At 51.8% G+C, this 15,161-nt stretch overlaps 1 protein-coding gene across 1 annotated transcript; it reads right to left on the bottom strand.

Annotated features, from left to right (window-relative positions):
- Positions 1-8,452: 8,452 nt before the first annotated feature.
- CDKN1B (cyclin dependent kinase inhibitor 1B) lies at positions 8,453-12,136 on the bottom strand. The gene is made up of 3 exons (XM_005482713.4): positions 11,204-12,136; positions 10,543-10,673; positions 8,453-9,370 (listed from the first exon to the last, which is right to left on the bottom strand). The coding sequence occupies exons 1-2, from the start codon at positions 11,676-11,678 to the stop codon at positions 10,552-10,554; spliced, it is 597 nt and encodes a 198-aa protein (XP_005482770.2). The 5' UTR covers positions 11,679-12,136; the 3' UTR covers positions 8,453-9,370; positions 10,543-10,551.
- Positions 12,137-15,161: the final 3,025 nt, after the last annotated feature.

Raw genomic sequence — 15,161 nt, 5'->3', positions numbered from 1 at the left:
ACAGGGAATAACTCTGAATATCAGCACAAACCACCAGCAAGGCTGGGTCTGGATTCAGAGGTCAGAGGCAGGTTGGAGAAGCATACATATTGCATAGAATAAAACTACATAATTGGATATGGAAAAAACCACTAGGAACAAAAGGTGGCAGAAGGGTAATACAAAGACATTTGAGCATTTGCAGGACTTGGTGCTTCTCTGGAATGACAGCCCTGCCCAGTAAGGCCTCTTACCTATGCAACACAGCACTCCATCCTGCTTTGCAGGCAGGTTAGCCTGGACTTCAAACTCTGCCTTTACCTGAGCTCCAGTTCAGCTCAGAAATGCAGCAAAAAGACAGAGGGGTCAGAGCCAGGCAGGACAGTGACCTCCCTCCTTCCCAAGGACTTCAGGCCAGGAGCAGGATTACATACAGCAGCTCTGTTGTGCCCCTGCTCCATCACCTCTTGTGCATTCTGAGTGAGAAGGGGCTGGTGGAGCAGCTGAACCTCAATCTTGCAAGAATTCTGCCAGCAGAGTCCCCTCTGGGAAGGGAATTTGCTGCTGCCCATCTCCAGCCAAAAATCTCACCCTCTCTGATGATACTCATTTGCTCAGAAAATTTCTCTTCAAAGGCAACAGCTGCTCTTCAAAGGGGCAACAAACTGTAGGGAGATGGAGAACCAGTGGTCTCGCCAGCCTTGGCCACAGTTCCTGCAAATCCTTGGAGGGACTTTGGCCCAGATTGCAGAGTAATTGCAGAGGAAAGAGGGGAGAGATAGAGGGGATAGGTTGTTTGCAAATTTTCTTCAAGAAAGAAAATCTTTACCCTGTCTTTGGACAGGCCCATTTGTCATTTTTTAATCTGCTCCAGGGCAGATTAAAGATGCAGTGTTATCTACCTCCACTGAGATCCCACAAAATATACCAATGGCCATCTGTCAATTCTGAGTATTCCTGTAAAATTACAGACATCCAGCTTCTGATGAGGTACTAATGAAAAAGTGGAAAATAGTTATTTTCCCCTCATTTGACCAAAGAAGTGCTGTAATTCTTTGTGGCTGGTGCAATAAGCAGGAAAAAAAGTTCAGATTCTTCAGCATAATCCTGGTGTTTCTTTTGGTCTTTTGAGATTGCCACCCTGGGGTGCCATCAGATATTAGTGACAGGTCATACATGACAATAACTTATCTATCTCCAAACACAGGGAGACTCTGGCAGCCTGAAAGAACTCCATCCTCCTGTGTGCTGTTTTATGTGTCATATATGAGAAAACTTTACACTTATTTGGCTTCAAGACCAACACAAACAAACAAAAAACCCAAAAAAGTATTTACATGTCATGGTTTCTTATAGCTTTTCTACCCTGTTTCTGTTCACTGACCCCCCCAAAAAAATTTGCATTTGATCAAAGACTTCAAATTCAGATGGTCCCCTAATCTCTCTTCCTGTGCTCTCCTAACCCTTTTCTTACAGAGTACTTAAAACAGGCTGCTTTCCCATATGGTTATTTAAGTCTCATGTTCTGCAAAAATGAAAGTCCCATCACCACAGAGGTTCACAAGCTCAGCTCAAAGTACTGATCATCAGAGAGCCAAGAGGAATGCACCTTTTTTTTTTGTTTACAGAGCTTTTCCAAGAGCATGACAGCATCCTCAGCACTGAGATTTGTACCAGGAACTGTCTAATAATGGTCATGGGAATCCTGAATCAGTTTCTCATCTCATCAGACAAAACACTAATTTGCGTATCAGTTTTAGCCTCCATAATTTCTCCACAGTTACAACACACTGTTTCACCAAACAATATTTTTAGTCTTTTTTAAAAGGCACACAGAATCCAGAGAAAGAGTAATTCAGTGCTCTGAACTCTTCAGCCAGTGAAGACACAAAACTGAAGAACAAGGACAAAGCTCTTACTCAAAGCAAGCCCTTCATTTGGGTCTTCTTGCAAAACCCATGCAGAACATCCAGGAACTGGGGAAAAAAGCCTCCCAGAAGTCTCTGGCTGTTTTGAAAGAAACAGATCCTGCCTGAAGCTGAGGTACAGCAGCTCTGTCTCATCTTTGCTGCCTCAGCAGCACTGCCACGAGCACATCTTGTACCTCTGAACTCTGAAGTGATGGGTTGCTTACTTACAAAGCACCACAGCAATGCAGCTTTACCCCAAAAGGGCTTCTGCTGCATGCTTATTACCTCTCAGTGCTCTCTCCCTCAGATATTTTTTTCATTTTCTAGAAAAATGTTTCTCTTTTCTAGCCCAGATAGGTTTGTAATACCCACCCACCTGACCACAGCATCTGAGCAGCTTCCAGAGCTGCATTCAGCAACATGCCTAACATTTGTCATGTGTGGTTTGCTTGCTCACTCCCATCCTCTTGCCCAGGGAAGGTCTGTGTGTTCAGTGCCTTGTTCTATTTTGGCATTTTATTTTTAAGGTGCTTTTGGATCTTTCCTAACAAAGAGAAATCAGCACCAAGAAGCACACAGGGACACCAGGGCTGAGGGCCCCTCTCAGCTGGGGCTCCTCTCCAGCCTGGACAGCCCCAGCTCCCTCAGCCTTTCCCTGGCAGGGAGATGCTCCAGGCCCTTTGTCAAGCTGCCGCCTCTGCTGCTTTCAGCCACACTGGCAGCCCAGGACTTACAGGCCTTACACAACTGGCTCACCCAGCTCCACCTGTTTGCAAACACCAAGCCCTGTTTTACATTACTTGTGCTTAGATAACGATAGCTTTGCTAGAAGAACACACTAAATATTAACTCTTCCCCAACCTAGGAAGAGAAGCACCCAAATGATCATCAACCCCAGGTATGGCCCAGGTAGGGGTCAACACCAATCCAGCTGAGAGCAGAGGCAAGATGCTAAAGAGCCCTGACCCACAAGAGATGGTTTCTGAAGCCATCCTCATTGCAGTGCTACAGAACCAGCTGGGAGAAACAACATAAAGAGAATAAAAGGCAACTGAAATCAATTAAAACACCCTGCTGACTTGTCCTCCAGCACCAGTAACACTCTAATTCTTTGCTCTGCATCAGTGCCCAAGATTCATCTCCTCCTAAAGGAAATAAGCTACTTGATTTACTACACCAAGGCCTATCACAAATTCATGTGCTAGCAATTGCAGCTGAGGGACTCCCCACATGCTGGATCTTTTAATGAGAAAACATGAAATGTTGCTTCTTAGCTGGCCTTGGCAGATGGCTGTGACACAGGAGATTTCCCAAGTAGGTGAAGAGAAGGTGAGAGAGCTCATCTGTGATCAGTCGAGTGGCTCTGTGAGCTGAGCCAGTAGAGGTCTCTCTTCCACTAATAAAAATAAATTAATATCTATATTCATGTGCGTATGCATATGTCCTCACTTGGGATCCCTAGAATAAAACATATACATCCAGAAGCCAGCAGCTCAGATGGGAACAACCATTTGTTCCAGAAAAAAAGTTCAAAAAACGGAAGTTGGTGTGGTGTACCAGGTTACCAACCTCATGGTATCACCTCTAGGCTTCACACCTGGCAGGAAAAATTTACAGTAGGGTCAGTCCCAGACCTCCAGCTCCTCTCCCCAAAGCAAGTGAGGACCAGAGCTGCATCTGTACTTGCTAGGACACAGCCATCTCTTTCAGCCTGCCCAGGTAGCAGGGGATGGGAGCCCTTTCTGCACTTGTAGGTGCCTGGTTTCACTCTGGGTAGAGCCAGTCATGACAGAAAGGCTTTATCAGGCAACAGTTGGATTTTTGGCCTCCATGTAAAGAACTGCTGGGTCTTTGCGGGAGAAGAGTCTGGCGCACACAAAATGGGGCGTCTGCCCACGACTGGAATCCTTGTTTGAAGACTCAGATGTGAGGCCAAGGATAAAACTGGAATGAAACTAATGTTCCTGCCTGCTGTCTCCTCCAAACAGCCGCAGGCACAGCAGGACGGCCAGGTATAAAAGCCCGAGCTGGCAGAGCCTGTCTTTGCGGATGGGAGCGCTGAACCACAAGGTGCGCTGCTCCCTGCTTCCACCAGAGCCGGCTGGCAGGTGCCAAAGCTGCCGGGAGCAGCGGGGCAGCCCCTGCCAGCACGGCACAGAAAAACACAGTACGGCACAGAATAGCACAGCACAGAGCAGAACAGCACAGCACAGAACAGCACAAGAAAAACAGCATAGCACAGAAATATAGCACAGCACAGAAACACAGCAGAGAATAGCACAGAGCGGCACAGAACAGCACAGCATGGAGAAACACAGAACAGCACAGCACAGTAAAACACAGCACAGTGCAGAAATATAGCACAGTACAGAACAGCACACAACGGCACAGGGCAGCACAGAACAGAACAGCACAGAACAGAACTGCACAGAACAATACAGCACAAACACAGAACAGAACAGCACAGCACAGTAAAACCCAGCAAAGAAACACAGAACAGCACAGCACAGAAAAACACACCACAGCACAGTAAAACACAGCACAGCAGAGTAAAACACACAGCACAGCACAGAAAAACACAGCACAGTAAAATACAGCACAGCAACACAGCACAGAACCGAACAACCCAGCTCAGAAAAACACACCACAGCACAGAAACACAGCACAGAAAGACACAGCACAGCACAGCCTGCCACCCGTCCAGGTCAGTCTGGTCCAGCTGGGCCAAGGACTGCTGTCCCCCACTGCAGTGACATCCCACAATGTGCCAGCCCCAGCAGCAACCCTCCCCTTCTCCAAAAGCCAGAGCCAGGGAGCTGCACCCCGAGATCTGAGAGCGGATCCCCACAGGATCCTACACCCCTCAACAGCAAACAAACTGCCCATGGCTCCTGCAGAACCTGTGATGAGCAGGTTAATTAAAACGGGGAAGGTACACACAGCCAGGCAGGGTTGGGAAATGGGGGGAATTCCAGAGGGGTTACAAAGCAGCGGTAGCTTTGTTTTCTCCAGGGAGAAGCAGGGAGTCTGGCGCTCCTTTGTTTTTAGGCAGTTGCACTTGGTATATTATCATTACATATTAACATGTTGGTTTTATATTTTTATTATCGTTATTATGTTTATATTACAGGAAAATATACATTTGCTTGCTCTTTAAGTGAAGTGAATTGGGAATTAAAAAAAAAAAAATAGAGAAGAAAAACACATTCCCCTCTATTTTTTGGCCTAATTTTCAGTCTTGCAATGACTGATGTGGGCAAGACAGAAAACAGGCAGGGAGAGGAAAGGCACACAAGCTGCCTGGATGGAGGAGGTGGCTGAGCCTGGATGAAGCACAGCAAACCACAAGTGCAGATACAACCCGCCCAGCAGGAAAAAAATGCCTTTTTTCAGCTTCATAAGTAAATGAAACATCAGAGGTGGGGGGAAAAAAAATCAGTATTAAAAAACTACAGAAAGTCTCCAAGTTTTTTCCAGCAAAATGAAAGCAGAAGACATCTAATTTGGGGAAAGAGCAAAACAATTCATACAATATAATCCTACTTTACTGCAGATCGTGCATTTTGTTAAAGCCACTATACTGTGGCCTTTTTATTTTGGTATTTTAAAAAATAATAATAAATGAAGATAGTAAATTACTTTTTAAAAAATGCCGTAGGATGTTGAAACAAAAACATGTTGACATTTCCTGAAGTGCAATATTTTCTTTTGAAAATGAAATTGGGGTTGTTTTTTTTTTTTCAGCTACTGAGAAAGTACAGATGGGTACGGATGTCGGAAAACATCGTTTTCCAGCTAATTTCCCCATCTGAGGAAGAGGAGGCGGGCTCGGCAGCCGAAAAGCAGTGGGTGTTAATAGTGACTTTAAGAACACTTTGTTAGTACTTTTTCTTCCCGCCAAACGTCTGCAGTGAAAAGCGGTCAGATCCACGTCCAAAATCCTCCCGCTAAGGACGGGGTCAGACCTCTCTCCTCTGGCACGGCAGCACGGGCTGTGCGGAAGGAAGCCCCGGGAGGGGGAGCGAGTGGAGCGGGAGCGCTGCGGGACGCGGAGGCTGGCGGGGCGGCGGCTCCCGCAGGAGGAGCCCCGCAGCTCCCGCAGCAGGAGCCCCCGCAGCCGCGGCTCGGCGGGAGCGCGCCGCCGGGAGCGCGCAGGTACGTGCGTGTGCACACGCGGGGGGTGCGCGCGTACGTGTGGCCGCGGAGCAGGGAGGGAGGGAGGAAGGGAAAAGCGAGCGGGGGAGGGCGGGCGCTGCGTGCGCACCCGCGGGCGGCGGCGCGGTTGCATCAGACGGGGCGGGCCTTGCTCCGCCCTGCCCTTCCCCCGGCCCGGCCCGCCGAAGCAGCGGGGCAAGGTTGCCTCCAGCCGCCCGAGGAGGAAACGCTGCGGCGGAGAGGAGAAAGGGGGAAATAAAATTTAAAAATTTGCCCGGCCCCGTCTCCAGTTCCCCGCGGAGCTGCGGCCGGGCAAGCGCCACAAGCGGCCCCCGAGGGAGCGGGCACGGGGCGGGTCCGAGCCCTGCCCCCCTCGCTCCGGGCGGGGCGGCGGGGGATGCTCCCCCCTCTGTCTCCGGCCCGCGCATCCCCCGGGGGTCACCGGGGGAGGAGGAGGAGGAGGCGGCGGGGGCGGGCGCGGCGCTCCCCCGGCACTGCTGCAGAGAAGCGGCACCGATCGGTAGCGGCAACAAGGAGAGCAGCGACGAAAACGAAAAAAAAAAAAATTCAAAATAATAGCGGGGGAGCGGTCAGAGGGCACATCCCAACCCTACGTGACGGAGGAGCGCCACGGACCCCGCCCGCCGCCTCCCTCCCTCCCCGGCCCGGGGGCTGCAGCCCCGCCCTGCCCCCGTCCCCCGCCCGGGGGGGTTTGGCTTGCGCCGGCTGCGGGGATAGGCCGGCTCGGGGAGGCGCCGCTATTTATTTTCCACCGAGATCACTTTGTTCTTGCTGGGGCAAAAAAAAAAAAAAAAAAAAAAAAAAAGAAAAGGAAAACATCACGGTTTTGGGGTTTTTTTTTCTTTCTAAATCTTCGCGAGTGTTTTCCACCTTTGGCGGGCTGGGTTGCGCAGTCCCTGTGCGTGGGGCAGGAGGGCGGGCACGGAGCGTGTCCAGCGATCCCCGCAGCCGCCGGAGCACGGCAGGGGCAGCGGCGGCCGTGCCCACTCCGGGCCCTCCGCCCGGCCCTGCCCGAGTCGGGCCGACACTGAAGCGGGGCTGGCGGCCGGGGTCTCTCCCCCTCGGGGAGGTTTCGGAGCGAGGGCGAGCCCGGGCGCGGCCGGGATAAACAACAGGATAGCGTTGCACCGGGAAGGGGGGGTGGACCCTGGCGAGCCTCGCAGGGAGCTGTGCTCCCCCTCCGCCCCCGCTCTGTGTTCTTGTACGTGTTTATTTATTCCTCGCAAGCCCCGGGGCTCAGAGCGCCGCTCCCCCGCATCCCCGGGCGGAAGGGCCGCTCGCACCTTGGCGGGCAGGGCCGGGCCGTCCCCCGCACCGCGGGCATCCCCTCCGGCAGCGGCGGTGCCAGCCCTGCCCGTGCCCGGCCCGGAGCATCCCCGGCGGTGCTGGGGCCGGCCGGTGCCTCTCCGGGGCGGGCGAGGCGCCATCTTTGATAGCCACGAGCGCAGCCCGGGGAAGATGCCCGGGGCTCCGGTCACCGGCAGCGAGGGACAGAGGGACAAGCGCGGGAACGCCGGGGATGCGCTGCCCCTCCGATGGCGGCCATGGAGGTGCTCTTTTGGGCTCGAGTTTGAGGACTTAGTCCTCTGACTCCTATACCTCGAAATATCTCTTCTCTCTCAAAAAAAAACAACCCCACCCCAAACCCCAAAAACATTTTGATACAGGAAATTCCACTCTTTTACACCACGAGGGCACATCATTCCCAGTTACCACAGAGAAGCATTTATTTTGGGAAAGGCCTCTTTCGAATCCAGCTGCTAACCCAGCACTAAACGCTGTCCCCAAGTGCCACATCCACACGTGTTTGAAATCCCTCCCGCAATGGACACTCCACCACCGCTCCAGTGCCTGAGCACCCTTCCATGAACAAATGGCATCGCTGCACTAAGGGTGCTGCATCCTTTACTCTCACCTCCGCCAGAGACCCGTAAAGAGATGGATACTCAAAGGAAAACTGTTATTTCTTGCAGTCTTATTTCCTCCTGTGCCAGGCTGAGGGATGTTGAAACACACACTAATGAAGACCATATTTCTTATATATGGCAGTTTTCTTTATTGATTGCTTGATGAGAAACAATATCAATCTGGATTTTTTTTTCCCCACACATTAAAAAAAAAAAAATTAAATTGGCTCAGTCTGCAACCTTTTAAGCACAGCCATATTAATCATGAGAAAAAAAAGGAAAAAAAAAAAAGAGGAAAAAAAAAACAAACTGAAAAAACCCTCTAAAAAGTCTACCAAATAGAGCATTTACAAATGCACAAAAACATGCCACTTTGGCTTTATGGGGAAAAAAATATTGTCTTCTAGATTAAAAAAAAATCTTTTAACATAAATAAGTTAGTATAATTTCTCAGTGTCTTTACAGAGTTATGTACACAGGTACACTTCAAACTTTTTTTTTATTTTTACATACAGGTACACAGGCAACGTAGAAATACTGTTTAAAGATGTAGTATCCCTTTTCCTCTCACACACAAACACTTCAGGAAGTGGGTCAGATCAGAAAACAACAATATTCCAGATTCAGAGCAAAAGCCTTCCAGATTAGGTTAAACAAAAATTAAAAAAAAAAATCAGGCAATGTAATCAGGTGGGATGATTTTACACAACTTTTACAAGCTATCAGTTTTGGTATATGGATTTGGGGGGGTGGGAAGGCGGGGAACTTCTGCTACTATCTAACGGAATCATCACAGCTCCCACCTCTTCAGTTCAATGCAGCAGGAAGAAATTTCACAATAATCTGCTCTGAACAGTTACCACAATGATACATTTAAAAAAAATCTTAAAAAAATCTTATAAAAAATTTTTAAAAAGAGAAAAAACACTGTGGACCCACTGAAAGGGACAATACATCTTTAAGTAATACAAAACCTACACTGCTTCTCTTCATAGATTTCTTGGCTTGCTAGATTGTGAAAGCAAGTTCCAATCGGTCACCCTCTTCCAGTCCCTCCCCCCTCCCAACAAGTTTTATGTGCTACATAAGGTAAAAACTATATACACAGGTAGTACAATGAAGCAAATAAGGAAACACCTAATTGCACAATGCTACATCCAATGCTTTTAGAGGCAGGTCTTTTAAGAGTGCCTAAAATTTAGTGTTATTGTTTGCTTTTTGTTGCTGGTTTGTTTTTGTTTTGTTTTTTTTTTTTCAGTGCTTGTACAGGACCTCCATCTCCTGGAGATCGGCGATATGTATTTTTTTTTCCTTTCCCACTACAACTTTACATCTTCCTCTCTTCTTCATCGCCACCCGCCGCACTCGACAAACGAGGACGCGCACATCCTTTGCGCTCTGAAATGGGAATAATGAAGGAAAAAAAAAAAAAAGAGAGAGAAAAAAAAGACGAAGGGAAAGCGATTAGAAAACATCGACAAGAAACGCGATCCGCGGCGCAACCGGTTCAAACCGACACCGCATCCCCGGGGCGGGCGGGGCCCCCGCCGCCCCCCCGGCCGCTCCATCCTCCATCCCCGGCTGCGGGGATGGCGGGGGGACCCCCCGTGCCCCCACCCCCAAAAGCGGGCGGGAGCAGCGGCATTCGCATGGCTCACCCCAGCGGGACTAATTTGTTGCAACTTCTGCTTTACAGCTTAATCTCTCTCTCTCCCTCTGCACAATCGCAAATGGTTTTATTGTAAACCTCGCTCCTAACCTCGGCTCCCAAACCGCCGGCGCAATTTTTACCAACTCTCCCCGCCCCAGCCCTGGCCTTAAAACAAAACAACAAAAAGGGGGTAGGAGAGAAGGAAAAAAAAAAAAAGAAAAAAAAAAAAAAAGGCAAAAAAGGAAAAACCCTGCACAACCCATCCTCTCATTAACCCGCTCCCTTCCCCCTGCCAGCCTCCAAAACCAAACCAAAACAACAGAAACAAAAAAAAAAAAAAAAAGGGGGAGGGGGGGAACAACCCCAAACCAAACAAAAACAAAACAACCTTGCATCGCTCGGATTTTGAGAAAGTGCCCGGATTCCCCTTAAACCCGACTTCTTGACTTGCAACGCGAGGTGGCCGCGACATGCGACGGCAAGACACGGGAGATGAAAAAGCCCCGGGGGGACGAGAGACAGGGGAAGCCCCCCGAAATCCGCTGGCATCTGACACAATGCGCCAGCCGCGCTTCCAGCTCCGTGCCTGCACCCGCACGGTCCTTGGGAAAGGTGCCCTCGGTGCCCATCCCCGGGAAGGCAGGGTCAGTCCCACCGCAGCCCCAGCCCCTGACGCTGCCGAGCCCAGCCTGGGCTTCGCTCCTTGTTTTGTTCTTTTCAGCCCTGCGCCTCCCACTCCCCACCCTCCAACACACACACCCATCGCCGAGCGCTCGGGGAAAGCCACCCTTCCTCGCAGAAAACACCCCTCGGAGAGCCCACAGGGGCTCGAAGCCCCCTCCCCAGCCCCTCAGAGATGCGGGATAGACACTCGGTCACCCCTTCTTTCCCTTAATGCCAGACCCTAAAGGGAACTGACCTAAACGCTTTACGTTTGATGTCTTCCCGGGCTTGATTTCTTGGGTGTTTGCTCCACTGAACTGGCACTGGGGGAGTCTTCTGAAACCTCTTCTTCTGTTGTGTTGGCTCTTTTATTTTGAGGAGAGGAATCTAAGAGGGGAAAATTAAAAACAAGGGCGGCGGGGAGGGGAGAGGAAAGATATTAAAATATTTTCCTTCCAGATGTTTGCTCAGCATCCAGGGGGGATAGACGGAACCGAGGGGGAATATTCCCAGATCCCCATGTCAGGTATCGGCTGCGTGATGCAAGCAGGGGCTGGGGAAATGGGCTTCTCCCTAGGTAGGAGACCCAAGTTTTCTCTTTTCGGATAAAATCCATATTCCTTTTTTGCTGAGCGCTGTGAACCTCCTCCCACCTGCGCAGGAGCCCGGGTCCCCGCAATGGGGAGGCGAGGGGTCGCGGGATCCGACCCGCGTCTAAGGGCTCTTCCTTGCAAATCATCAACCGGCTCCCACTCAAGGCGGGACCCCCGGGACTGCAAACACTACCCGGGCTTTTTTAGGGGGAAAGGGGCGGGGGGTGGCACGCCGAGCCGGTGCCACGCGTGGCAGGGGCGGAGGGGCCGGAGCGCCGGCGCTGACACGAGTGGGACGAGGGGCAGAGCCGTGGGGTACGTTACCATCGGCCGCGGGTCTTTTCCTCTGGGCAGTGCACTGCTCTGCTAAGTCCGTCTGATTTTCTGAAACATCAGTCTTTTGAGCTACACAGTGAGTGTCCTCTGAGATTCCCTGAGAACCGACAAAAACCACGGTTTGGCAATTCCCGTTTACATCCAAGCTCTGGCGGCCAGCGGACTTGCAGACGGCTTTCCGTAGCCGGGGGGGTCTGAAGTAGAAGTCGGGCGAGCTCCCCTTCTCCACGGCTTGCCAGTCGTACCTGCCTTCCAGCGGCCTGTGATTCTGGAAATCGAAATTCCACTTCCTCTGGTACGTCTCCTTCATCTCCTGCAGGTGCTTCTTAAATTCCCTGTTGAGCTCTTCGTGGTTCACCGGCCCGAAGAGGTTCCGGCACGCTGACGGCTTCGGGTACTCCGACTGCCTGGCCTCCATGCGCTCCAAGGTAGGGCTCCCATTAGAAATGCGCACGTTTGACATCTCCCCGCACGCTGTGGCTCCAGGCGGGGGTTGTTGTGCTCGCTGCTCTCTCTCCGCGGCCTCCGACGCCTTTTATTTCCCGGCGCCCGGCGGCTCCGCCCGGCGGCTCCGCTCCGCGCCTCCGCTCCGCGCTGCCCCGCGCTGCGGCCCCGCCTCGGCTCCGCTCGCCCTCGGCCCGCGGAGAAGGGGCGAGGAGGCGCCCTTGCATAAGCGCCGGCCCGGGGATGAGCCCCGAGAGCCGCCGCTGCTGCCGCCGCCGCCGGGGAGCCCCGGGCGGGAGAGGAGCGGAGCGCGGCGCTGCCCCCGCGGTGCCGGGTCCGCCGCCGGTGGTGATGGCGCTGGTGCCGGTGATGCCCCGCCGACGCGTAGTAAAAGCGAGACGGAAAAAAACAAGAAGAGACGAGCCCAATATGGCGATTGAAGGGAGGCTGACGAAGGAGAGAATGATTGACAGGAACGAGTCGATTTAAACAGCGGAGCCGTGCCATTGGTCACAGCGGTGGGCGCCGCCCCGTTCGCCCGGCCCTGCCCTGCTCCGCCGCCGGCTCTAAAGGTGGGACGGGGCGAGCCAAGGGAAAAGCGAGAGGGGTGGGACGGCACCCCCGAGCCTGCTCTTCTGGGCCCTCTGTCAAGCCCGCAAAGCCCGGCGGGGTTTGTTCCACCCCGCAAAAACACGAACCCCATCCCGAGGCCTGAGGAATGGTGACGGCCGGTTTTGAGTCGTGGCTGTCTGTGACAGCGGCGTCCCACCGCGCTGCTTTGCACGGGTTGGGCTCTGCGACACGTCCCCAATGAGGTCCGGAGCTGGGGGCAGGCTGAGCAGCCCGGGGCATGCCGCGGGGACCAGCACCCCGACCCGCAGCCCCCCGACCCGCAGCACCCCGAGCCCACTGCCGGCGGAGATGATGGGCTGCTGGCTCCTAGTGCCAAAACGATCTCCTGCCCTCTCGGCAAATAAAGGACTAGGTTAAGAAATGTCTCTAAACTAACCTCTGCTGAGATTTTAGATGTCAGCTACTCGGGGAAAGAAAAAAAAAAAAACAGCACTGGGGTTTGTCCTGTTTGTGTGCTCAAGAGACTAGATGAGCAAAGAGTCCAGGGGTTTTCTAAGCAGCTTCCTCAGATGGTCAGAGCAGGTGTGGTGGACATGAGAGGAATCGTGCACTCCTCTCTGGTCCCCTTTTCTCCAGCCCTTTCCACAGCCATCTTCACACACCAGGCAGGGCAGCCCCCAAGGTGCTGTGTGACACTGTAGGTTCTCTCAGGCACTAAAGATTTCCAGGGGCCCAGATGTGGTGTCTGACTCTTTGGAGGGCACTAAAGGCTCTTCACACCAATCCATCTGGGCAGGTCTCTTGCAAGCAGAGCAACCCTGCCCAAACTGCACGGTGGGAGGGTGAGGGGGATACACAAGTAGCAAGCTGTCTCAGCAAGGCAGGGTCAATATAATTGGGTTTAACTGGCTGACATGGGAGCCAGCAGGTTTGGCCTTGAAGACGTGGAGATTTTACACCCTGGAGAGAGGACACAACCTTCACACAGTGCTCAAGCCCAGGCCAGCACTTTGCTGGACATCATCAGCCTCAAGGCCTCCAGCTTCTGCTCACACCACTCAGCAGAGTAATCTCAGTATCATCAAACCCAAGTTCAAAAAAAATTATGTGTACAGCCAAAAAAAAACCCCCAAAAACAAAACAAATGAGATTAGTTTAAAAACCACAAGGTTGAAATACATTATTAGCCACCTTATTTTTATTTATATGCTGGGGATTTTAGTACTTAGAAGTTGTTTTTCAACCGTTCTCAGAAACTACAAGTTTCAGCAATTCACTTGCAGAAAATTAAAGGTGATATTTACATGCCTGCAGGACCTGAGGTGTTTTTTTGAAGTTGCAAGTCCATGATAAAACTCCATCAGCTGGAAAAAGTGGGCCTGCATCTGCTGTATTTACAGGATTTCATTTCTCTAGGTTTTCCTGTGTTTGACTTCCATTGCCACCAGCAAAGAAGCTCCATTTCAAGCTTCACTTTCTCTGTCAGGTGTAGGGACACTGAGCTTGTTTTGCTGATCCATAGGAGGAAGCTGTAACTGAGAGATCTGCAGAAAGTGTCTGAGGATGCCCAGGGCTCATCCTGCTGATGGGGCTTTCCCTGCTGGTAACCTGCTGAGTGTCCCACCCCACTCAGGATTCCTTAGGTGAGGAGTTCCCATTCTCTGCTCTCTGGGAGTCTCTGCTTGTCCCCCTAATCCACAAGGGAAAGCCAACCCTCTTGTCTGTTGTACCAGAGTATAAACACAAACTAGGAAAAAGAAAAAAAGTGTGGGGAGTGTGAGTTTCCAAATACTGAAAATGACTCCATACCCCACGAGTAGAGCAGCAACAGAATTATGGCAGTGCAACAGAAAGCACTGATTTATCTGAAGCCTTTGGAAAAGAAAAAAAAAAAAAAAAAAGAAAAAAAAAAGTTACTGTAGGACGAGAACCTTCTGGGGTTTTTTTGTTGTTGTTCTGTTTATACTTCCCTTAGTACAAGGGCCTGAGACCGAGTCCCTGGATGCTGTACAAGTATATTGAGCACGAATAATTAAATCCAAAGGGGAGGAGGGGGGTGGGGGAGGAGAAGAGGGGCGCGAATAATTTAAGCCGCTGATGGAAGCAAGGGAGAAAATGAAAGAGGAGTGGGCTGCCCCTCTGTTTATCCCTCTGTCCCTCCGTCGCTCTCAGGGTTTGGGGAGAGGGAAAGGGGACGGGGGTACCCCCGCAGCCGCGGCTTTCCGGGAGCAGCACAGCCCCCAACCCGCGCCGCCCGAAACCATGGGGTCGCGCTGGGACAAATCATCAGGAAAAGGGGTAAAATTAAGGATAAAAAAATTTAAAAAATAAAATTCAGGGTGTCTCCCCCGGGGTGGGAACATCCGCATCCCCGGAGCATCCGCGGCCGTGCTCGGGGATCGGTGTTGGTCCCCGCCGCTCTTTCGGCTCTCTCGGCTCGTCCCCCTTCTTTCCCCTGCGATCTCGGCAATCCACCTTAAATCGCTGCGGCTGCCGAGGAGAAAAAAAAAAAAAAAAAAAAAAAAAAAAAAAAAAAAAAAAGAGAGAAAAAAAAAAAAAAAGAAGGCTGTGTCTGCAGCGACCTTGCCATGATCTAAAGTGTTTTGTTTACAGTCAGGCACCCCCGATGGCTGCAGCAAATCGGGACAGAGGCAGGCGCCCGCCCGTAGTAGCAGTGAAGCGTGGAAAAAAAAAATACAGGAAAAAAAACATACTCGAAAGTGGCGGAGCGGAGCTGTGGAAAAGATCAGAGCGCCATCGTCTTGCAAGAGAGGGGCACAGCAGTGGGGCTGCGGGGTGGGGACGGGGCCAGCTCCGAGCCGCCCCCGCGGAGCTGCGGCCTCCCACGGCCGGCTCTGCCCCGCTCCTGCCGGAGATGCGGCCAAAGCTCGCAGGAGAGGGCTGGGGAAAGGAAGGAAAACAAACAACA

This window comes from Zonotrichia albicollis, chromosome 4 (assembly GCF_047830755.1).
Source record: "Zonotrichia albicollis isolate bZonAlb1 chromosome 4, bZonAlb1.hap1, whole genome shotgun sequence".
Lineage (NCBI taxonomy): Eukaryota > Metazoa > Chordata > Aves > Passeriformes > Passerellidae > Zonotrichia > Zonotrichia albicollis.
The sequence above is the reverse complement of the archived record's forward strand: the minus strand, read 5'-3'. Positions and strand labels throughout refer to the sequence as shown.

Excerpts from the sequence above, each read along its gene's own strand:
- CDKN1B (XM_005482713.4), bottom strand. The coding sequence starts at position 11,678 with ATGTCAAACGTGCGCATTTCTAATGGGAGCCCTACCTTGGAGCGCATG. Across the intron at positions 10,674-11,203 it reads GAAAAGACCCGCGGCCGATG|ATTCCTCTCCTCAAAATAAA; the intron begins GTAACGTACCCC and ends TTCCCCTCTTAG.